Source organism: Triticum aestivum, chromosome 7A, assembly GCF_018294505.1.
Source record: "Triticum aestivum cultivar Chinese Spring chromosome 7A, IWGSC CS RefSeq v2.1, whole genome shotgun sequence".
Lineage (NCBI taxonomy): Eukaryota > Viridiplantae > Streptophyta > Magnoliopsida > Poales > Poaceae > Triticum > Triticum aestivum.
This window is the reverse complement of record NC_057812.1, coordinates 4,544,302-4,554,117: the sequence shown is the minus strand read 5'-3', so window position 1 is coordinate 4,554,117 and position 9,816 is coordinate 4,544,302. Positions and strand designations below refer to the sequence as shown.

General features: G+C 44.3%; 1 protein-coding gene across 2 annotated transcripts; it reads left to right on the top strand.

Annotated features, from left to right (window-relative positions):
• The first annotated feature begins 3,273 nt into the window (after window positions 1-3,273).
• Window positions 3,274-6,746, top strand: LOC123154323 (sucrose:sucrose 1-fructosyltransferase). Of its 2 annotated transcripts, XM_044573081.1 has the most exons (4): window positions 3,274-3,638; window positions 3,782-3,790; window positions 4,399-5,258; window positions 5,754-6,746. In XM_044573081.1, the coding sequence occupies exons 1-4, from the start codon at window positions 3,347-3,349 to the stop codon at window positions 6,453-6,455; spliced, it is 1,863 nt and encodes a 620-aa protein (XP_044429016.1). In that variant the 5' UTR covers window positions 3,274-3,346; the 3' UTR covers window positions 6,456-6,746. The 2 variants fall into 2 exon arrangements, with proteins under 2 accessions (XP_044429016.1, XP_044429017.1); XM_044573082.1 differs by lacking the exon at window positions 3,782-3,790.
• The last annotated feature ends 3,070 nt before the right edge of the window (window positions 6,747-9,816 follow it).

Sequence of the window (9,816 nt, the reverse complement as noted above, 5' to 3'; positions counted from 1 at the left end):
GATCCCACTCGACCTTGATTACCGGCCCATCACTCCAAAGAGGAATTGCAGGTTTAATTGGGTCTTGGATTTCCCAAACAAGAAGGGCACCTGGAATTTACATTGGTTGGAAGAGCACTTTTCGCCTTTGGACATCTGAAAGATTTTATTGATATGTATGTCCCCGAGGAACTGACAGGATTTCATCGCATAGTTCCCGGAAAACATGGCCAATTTACAGTGAAGCATGTGACAAGCTAGCTCAGCAGTGCACAAGCAGAAGTTTGTTGAGGGTGCTTTGAGTAGCAATCCAGGGGGAGACCAGTCCCATTGGAACTATGTTTGGAAAGCAAGGGTTCTGATAACGATATATATTACCACATTGAAGGTTGAAGTTGGGGCACAGGCTAGGAACCAATGCAAAGTGTTTCTTGACTTATCCATACGGTTCATGTATGCTTTGTGGGTTGGAGAGGGAAATCACCTACCACGCCCTAGTTATGTGCAACCAAGTCAGAATCATTTGGAAGGCTATGAGATCGGTGTGGCACTCCCATGTAATGATGCTCTAATTGAAAACGGGAAGGAATGGTTGCTACATGTTCTCGCTGACATCTCTCAGAAATATAAAATAACAACTTTATTATTGCCTCTAGGGCATATTTCCTTCACGTGTACCTCCTACTGGATTGATACTTTGGTTCTCAAATTGAGGGAAACACCTATCTCTACTTTCCTGCATCACCCGTTTTTTTTTTGAGGAGAAAGAGTAAAATTACCTTACTCTTGGGCCAACCAAACAGTCGGCAGCCAGCACTGCTCCTTCAAAGGAAAAACCAACGCAAGCTCAAAAAGTAGCAATCATCATAACTATGCGCAATTATGTCAATTGCCCAACACTATTTTTTTACCCATCGATGCTATTTATGAGAGAGATGCCTCTAGTGAAAGCTATGCCCCCCAGGTCCATTCACTTCTATTATAAAACAAAAAATATAATTCCTTGTTGTTTTTATTTTTATTTTTATTTATTATACCTACCGCTACCTGATTTGATACTTTCAACGGGTATAAGAACAAGGGGAGTGACGCCCCCTTGTCTTGTTGGGGTACAAGCATTTGTTTGTGTGTGTGCATGTACTGCTAAAGTTGTATATGTGGTGTCTCCAATTGGTTCGATAAACCTTGGTTCTTAACTGGGGGAAATATTGTCTGCTACTATATATAGTACATCTCCCTTCCTCTTCGGGGAATCCCAACACTATCACAAGTAGCACATGGTCACCTGTGCCGGAGGCGAGGATGGGTACGTAGTGGCGTCAGGTGATGGTATTGTGCTATGAAATTCTTCCCTAAAAAATTCAAGTGATCGAGAAGTAGAAAGGTGTGTGTGTGTGTGGGGGGGGGGGGGGCGAGGGGTAAAAGTTTACCGACTTTTGAGAAGAATGGGCTTTGTTCTCGGGACCTCTCCATAATTTTTAGAAGGTTCGCAAATTTTAGGGTAAGGGTTGATGGGTATGACTCCCTAAAATTATAAAGTTTTTACGGAATTAGGTGATTTTAAGGGAAGTTCTAGAGATGTTCTTAGCTTGTGTTTTCTTAGTGAAAGGGCTGTGAAGGAGACCTATACGCCCTTATTGCTGTTGTGATAAACTTTTGTTCGTTTTTCCTCTTGCTGCTAGCGATGTTAGTATTTGGTGCAATGCTTGCGTTTGCATTTTTAGGGTATGATATGTGTAAGTTAATTTGTTCATTCTGGTTGCTTATTTTTGATTTGTATTCTACATATTTATGGTCAGATTCATGCATTTTCTTGATTTGTATTTTACACATATAGTTGTTTTATTCAACAATACACATGTGAAATGTCTCTCAGACTGGATGTGATATATCTATGTGTTTCTTATGGGCAGATGAGATTAAAACTAGTCGATTGAGTGCATGTTTATGTGCACAATTTGTATGCCATCATTACTTGCATCAAATTTGTGGCAAATTTTCCTTATATGTCAGTCTTTTGGTGTGAAATAGATGGAAAAGGCCACACCTTTGAGATAGAACATAGTCAGTCCCACCAATCAACTCGAACATTAGCGTGATAAATGTGGGCATTAGCTACAACATGATCATTTATAGCTAATAAATCAACCTTCAATGAGATCTGTACCGTTAAACATCATGTAATCAGTCCTCTTGGCTCTTCAGGGGCATTTCAGCCATTTACTGTCGTGACCACAATTCACATCCCTAGTTGCCGAATGGCTTTACAACTTTCTTACAGCACACATCACACAACTGGTAGCTAGTCAGACACAGCCTTAGCCTTCTGTTGATGAAGGTTAATTTTGGCTACACGGGGATAGTGTTGGACATACAGTTTTACAAAGGTGACACGCCAAAATCTTTACGCGACTGTGTTAGCTTTACAGCTTTCTCGTAACGCATAACCCATAGCTATTCTTTGTCGGCTACTTTCCCACAGTTGTTGTCTAGTAAATTACAGCCGAACCTAATGTAGTCTTGGCATCCGTCAATGAAGGCTAGTTTTGGCTACACGAGGATAGTGTTGGACATACGTTTTTACAAACGTGACACGCCAAAATCCTTTACACAACTGTGTTGGCTTTACAGCTTTCTCGCAACGCATATCCCATAACTAATTTTGTCGGCTACTTTCCGACAACTGTTTTGTGGTGAATTACAACCGAACCTAACACAGTCTTGGCCGTCCATCGATGAAGGGTAGTTTTGGCTACGCAAGGATAGTGTTGAACATCTGTTTTTACAAACTCGACGCGCCAAAATCCTTGACGTGACTATGTTGGCTCTACAGCTTTCTCACAACGCAGAACCCAGAACTATTTTTGTCGGCTACTTCCCCATAGCTGTTTCCTGGTGAATTACAGCCGAACCTAACACAGTCTTGGCCGTCCATCCATGAAGGGTAGTTTTGGCTACACGAGGATAGTGTTGAACATACGGTTTTACAAACGCGACACGCCAAAACCCCTGACATGACTGTGTTGGCTCTACAGCTTTCTCACAACACAGAACCCATAACTATTTTTTGTCGGCTACTTTTCGACAGCTTATTTATGGTAAATTACAGTCGGGCCTAAGACAGTGTTGGCCGTCCGTTGATGAAGGGTAGTGTTGGCTACACTGGCATCGACCTGTATCGTGTTTGGACCAGGTTAGTGGCATCATGTGACACGCCAAAACCTCAGTGAAAACCCCACGGTGACTGCTCCCAGCTTACAGCCGTCCATCTACCTATAAATGGCGCTAGCTCGCCGGCTCCAGAACCCACACCCATCCAGCACCCACAATCTACCAAACTCTCTTGGAGTTCACGAGCGGCGCTGCGATGGGGTCACACGGCAAGCCACCGCTACCGTACGCGTACAAGCCACTGCCCTCCGGCGCCGCCGTGGACGCCGACGGTGAGCGGACCGGCTGGACGAGGTGGCGCGTGTGCGCCACCGTGCTGACGGCCTCGGCCATGGTGGTGGTGGTGGTCGGCGCCACGCTCCTGGCAGGGTTCAGGGTGGACCAGGCCGTCGACGAGGAGGCCGCGGCCGGGTTCCCGTGGAGCAACGAGATGCTGCAGTGGCAGCGCAGTGGCTACCATTTCCAGACGGCCAAGAACTACATGAGCGGTACGTTATTATTAGTTGCTCCATCCCTCCGTCCATTTATTTTTCTCTGCCGTGGTCTGATGGAGAGACTGACGTCCCTGCCTTTGCTCTCTGTTTGCCGGCGGACGGCGACGGTGGCGGTCTTCTCCGGCGGCATCATGCAGATCCCAACGGTTAGTACTCTGCGCACTAACTAATTATGTCTTTTGTGGGGGGGAAAGACGGGATCTCTCTCTAGGCATAATCAAAATTGCTTAACTCACACCAAATTTGGAGGAAATTTTTCGCAGCAAAACAGGGGAAAACAGAGTTTCCATAGTGAGTTCACAGGGGCGTAGATTGGATACATTGTGAGTAGAAGAAGTGACGTGCCTAGTGTGGCCCCCCTTCCCAAAATGCAAAGCGTATAAGTTTTGTCCGTACTTAAGCTTCTCTTGTTATTATGTTTATATAAAATCTAAGATACCAATCAGTATTAGTGTGTCCATTGTGAAATATCTTGCAGTAAATTTGCTAGCATGCATACTTTTTAGATGTACACGCTTTATATTTTATTAGTAAGGTGGGAGTAAGACACACAATGAAGCTCGAGAGTGATGTGTCATACCCCAACCACTAGGAAAATAACAAGGTGAAAAATATATCTGACCAATACAGACACTCTCGAGGCGCCATCCAAGAGTCTAGGTGCAAACATAAAAAATAATTAAGCAAGTGTGGGGTGAAACTGGGCGAGAGAATTAGTTTGGCCAATCTGATCTGATTAACTAAACCGTTGCAGGTCTTATGTACTACAATGGATGGTACCACATGTTCTTCCAGTACAACCCGGTGGGCACCGATTGGGACGACGGCATGGAGTGGGGCCATGCCGTGTCTCGGAACCTTGTCACGTGGCGCACCCTCCCTATTGCCATGGTGGCTGACCAGTGGTACGACATCCTGGGGGTCCTTTCGGGCTCTATGACGGTGCTACCCAATGGCACGGTCATCATGATCTACACGGGGGCCACCAACGCCTCTGCCGTTGAGGTGCAGTGCATCGCCACCCCCGCCGACCCCAACGACCCCTTCCTCCGCCGCTGGACCAAGCACCCCGCCAACCCCGTCATCTGGTCGCCGCCGGGGATCGGCACCAAGGATTTTCGAGACCCGATGACTGCTTGGTACGATGAATCTGATGACACATGGCGTACCCTCCTTGGGTCCAAGGATGACCACGACGGTCACCACGATGGGATCGCCATGATGTACAAGACCAAGGACTTCCTTAACTACGAGCTCATCCCGGGTATCTTGCATCGAGTCCAGCGCACCGGCGAGTGGGAGTGCATTGACTTCTACCCTGTCGGCCACAGAAGCAACGACAACTCATCGGAGATGTTGCACGTGTTGAAGGCGAGCATGGACGACGAACGGCACGACTACTACTCGCTAGGCACGTACGACTCGGCAGCAAACACGTGGACGCCGATCGACCCGGAGCTCGACTTGGGGATCGGGCTGAGATACGACTGGGGTAAGTTTTATGCGTCCACCTCGTTCTATGATCCGGCAAAGAAGCGGCGCGTGCTGATGGGGTACGTCGGCGAGGTCGACTCCAAGCGGGCTGATGTCGTGAAGGGATGGGCCTCGATTCAGGTATGTATCTATCTATACTTGTTCATTATGCATGTTAGGTACATAGATCTATGCGTTGGCTCTCTTGGGGATTGAAATGCTGTTGTTGCTGTATCATATCATATACAACATATACATCTGCTTAAAATGCTGATGCACGCAGGCCGGTTGGCTAGAAAAGATGGACCAACACGTAGGCAGGCAGAAACATGCGTGTTAATCACTTTGTTACCCATATATGTCCAGCTGACCAAACCGCAAGATGAATTTCAGTAGTTTCTGAAGTTCTTTATTGTGCCAATCGGTCAATACCATTTTTGTTTGTGCGGCCGTTTCTTCTGTGGAAATCAGATTTCATTACTACTATATAATTTAATAAAAACTAGTTCTGCGTATGCCTTTATTTTGTTTGAAGTTCTTTTTTTTTAGAGTAATTCTGTTTGAAGTTGTCAATGTCAGTATGTAGTGTACTTGAGCTTATAACTAACTGATTAATGGTGTTTGACATGCGTGCAGTCAGTTCCAAGGACAATTGCTCTCGACGAGAAGACCCGGACGAACCTCCTCCTCTGGCCCGTGGAGGAGATTGAGACCCTCCGCCTCAACGCCACCGAACTTAGCGACGTCACCCTTAACACCGGCTCCGTCATCCATATCCCGCTCCGCCAAGGCACTCAGCTCGACATCGAGGCAACTTTCCACCTTGATGCTTCTGCCGTCGCTGCCCTCAATGAGGCCGATGTGGGCTACAACTGCAGCAGCAGCGGCGGTGCTGTTAACCGCGGCGCGCTAGGCCCCTTCGGCCTCCTCGTCCTCGCTGCTGGTGACCGCCGTGGCGAGCAAACGGCGGTGTATTTCTACGTGTCTAGGGGGCTCGACGGAGGCCTCCATACCAGCTTCTGCCAAGACGAGTTGCGGTCGTCACGGGCCAAGGATGTGACGAAGCGGGTGATTGGGAGCACGGTGCCGATACTCGACGGCGAGGCTTTCTCGATGAGGGTGCTCGTGGACCACTCCATCGTGCAGGGCTTCGCGATGGGCGGGAGGACCACGATGACGTCGCGGGTGTACCCGATGGAGGCCTATCAGGAGGCAAAAGTGTACTTGTTCAACAATGCGACCGGTGCCAGCGTCATGGCGGAAAGGCTCGTCGTGCACGAGATGGACTCAGCACACAACCAGCTCTCCAATATGGACGATCACTCGTATGTTCAATGAAGCTCTTGCATCTCATCAGTAATAAGCTACATTGGATCAAAGACGCGCACCAAGGAAGGCCAAGACATATGTAAATGATTCCGCACAGCCTCGCTTGCAGAATTGAAACATCTATCCTTGGGTCATGTTCTGCATTGATGTCACTGTGAACTACAGTATATTACTTTGTTGGGCGTAGAATCGATATAGTTTGGGTGGGTGGAATTTTGTTTGTTTACATAGTGAACCGGTGTGGTCTGCGTAATAAGCTTATGTGTTTGTTTACAAAATGAACTATTGTTGTTTGGGAGAGTGGACCCGTGTTTCTTTATATAGTGAATGGTTGTTATTTGCATAGTGGATTTCTATTTTCGTTTATACAGTGAGCTGTTGTAGTTTTTCATGGGAGGACTCCTTGTTTACATAGTGACTTTTATTGCTCTGGTTTTATGACTCCTTGTGCGTGTGTGCACGCGCGCGCTCAAACAAGTCCTATTTTTTCTTTTCTTGGTGAGGATATTTAACAAAGCTTACCCATTGTTTTATTTTGTTTATTTGGTATGCATGGAGACATTGTTTCATTTTATGTGCGATCGATGTGACTAGAATGATTGCCGATCTTCGTCATACGTAACTGTATGCTATTGTGGAGATTTGAAGAGGTTTGGTTCTCTATAGATTAGGTACTTCGCTGGTTGAATTTCTCGATGTTCTTCATGGTCAACAAGAGCTATGGTGGCACAACAATGAGCTATGGTGGAAAAATAAGGACAAGTTTCATCCCACCATGCTTGGAATTTCGAGGTCTATTGTCTTGGTTGTTTTCACCGATAATTCAATTTGGAACCTGAGCTCAGATGCACCTGGAGAACAGTAAAAAAAAATAGAGAAGAAATAAAAAACAATAAGAATTGTAGTACAAGATGCTCATATGTGTGAACTCCGTGCAAACTTTTGTGAAGTTTGGACACTCGAGGAGCTCCTGGCAGAAAAATATAAAATCGCATGTAAACAGTGTGATTTTTAGAAGTTTCTCAGACGCCCGGAATTTGTCTTTTTTACCACGAGCTCCTTGAATGTCTAAATTTCACCAAATTCTGCACTGAGTTCACACGTACAAGCATCTTGCACCACAAAATAAATTGTATTTTTTAAGAAAATCTAATTTATTTGATTTTACTGTTCATTCCCGGGCTCATCTAAGCCCGGTTCCGGAACGCTGCCCCCTTCTTTTCACCCCTTTTAAGGGTCGTTCCCATTGAGAGCTCCTCGTCAGCCCTAAAGCACCAAAAGGCATTTGTATGTGACAGCCCATGTAAAGCTTGGTCCGTTCGATAGACTCACCCTGTTTTTTTCTCTTTCGGACGCTGCTCGCTTTTTTTCTTTCTTTTCTATCATTGTAGAGAAAGGTTCAACACAAAAACAATTACAAGCTATGTATACATTCAAAAAAGTTCACAAGTGTGAAAAAACTTTATAAACATGAAACAAATTAACGAGTTAAAAAATGATCAATTCTAAAAAAGAAAATTGAATTTGAAAAAAGTTCATGAATTAAAAAAGTTAATAAATTACAAGAATGTGCACAATTATATTAAAAATCATATATTCAAAAAAAATTACGTAGTTTTGGAAAATCTACGGATTTGAAAAAGCTCGTGTATTTGAAAAAATTTGCGAATTTGCAAAATATAAATTTGAATAAAAATAAGAAACAAATAAAAATTGAGAGTAAAATGAAACTACAATAAAAATAATAAATAAATAGCCTCTTTTAAAAAAGAAAAATTAGAAAGAAAAAACCCTGCATGGAACATCGAAGGGGACCTTCTAGAATGTCTCAAAACCAGTCATGCAGATAGACACATATGACTATCCAAATAAAGTTAGCAAAGGACGTGGGTGCCAACTACCGATAACATTGTAATTGGCACTATAAGCGTTGAATAGGAAGTTCGGCTTATATTTCCCTTGCTTCGATTACCCTTATTATCTAAAATCATTAGTTAAGTGGTACCCATTGCAAAGGTCGCTCACACCTCCTATAGTGGTGACAAGAGAGCGCACTGCATGTTCGAAACTTGTCACAACCTAGAGGTTTTATGCTCTTTCGTAGATTTGTTATTTCAAAACATTTTATTTCTTCGACCGTGCGTTCAAATCATGAATTGTTTTCACCATTGTGTTTCTCTCGTCGAGATCTTCAAAATTAGATTCCATATTATGTTTGGGCGAACTTTAGTAAAAAATAAAAAATGGTAACAAAAAAGGGGAACCCCAAAAAAATCAGGAATCTGAAAAAACCATAAACAGGGAAAAAAAGGAAAACAGGTAGGAAAACTATGCTTGACAAGGAAGCATGGTTTATGCTTCACAGGGAAGCAAATTTTATGATTCAGTTTTTTGGGTAGCATAGTTTGTGCTTCACGGCGTGCACAGCTTTGCTTTCCAGTTTTTGGGAAGCACAATTTGTTCTTCACGCGGTGCACCACACTGTGCATTTTATGTTGTCAGGAAGCACAGTTTATGTCTCACGTGAAAGCACAGCTGGACTTCACGGTGGACCGTAATTGTGCTTTTAACTTTTTGGGAAGCACGGTTTATGCTTCACGCGATGCATGACTATGCTTTTCAACTTTTGGGATGCACGGTTTGCGTTTCGTGCAGTGCGTAATATTTCTTTTCACTTTTCGAAGAAGCACAAATTGTGCTTCATGCAAAAGCATAACTATACTTTTCACTTTTCGGGAAGCAAAGTTTTGCTTTCGCACGGTGTGTTTCATGCGGATAGATAAATAAATAAAAATTCAATTCGGATCCGAGCTCAGGCCGGAGAACAGTAAAATAAAAAAAAGATTTGTAGTACAAGATGCTAATATGTGTGAACTCAGTGCAAATATGGGCTGGCCACTTGTCTGCATGGTGGAGGAAGGGGGTGCGCGGACGCTCGCTCACGCGTGACCTACACGCTGAAGAGGAGAACCCCTTTGAAGGGTCTTCCCACTGAGAGCTCCTCGTCAGCACTATAGAACCAAAATGAGCTTCTATGGGCCAGCCCATGTAAAGCTTGCTCTGTTCGAGGCACTCGCCCTGTTCTTTTTATCGTCCGCTCCATTGAAAAGTCACTCACTTTTTTCCTTTCAAAAATATTTTAAAACATGCAATATTCTTTCAATTTTTAGGAAGCAAGTTTGTGTTTCATGCAGTGCACAACTGTGCTTTCACTTATTGAAGAAGCACAATTTATGCTTCATGTGGAAGCACAATAGTGCTTCACGCGATGCACAGTTGTTCTTTTCACTTTTCGGGGAGCACTACTTTTGCTTTTACACGGTGAGATTCATGCGGGGAAAATGAAAAAAAATCAAGAAAAGTCTAGGAA

Coding starts and splice junctions, on each gene's coding strand:
- LOC123154323 (XM_044573081.1), top strand. CDS start 3,347: ATGGGGTCACACGGCAAGCCACCGCTACCGTACGCGTACAAGCCACTG. Junction 5,259..5,753: donor AGGGATGGGCCTCGATTCAG/GTATGTATCTAT, acceptor ACATGCGTGCAG/TCAGTTCCAAGGACAATTGC.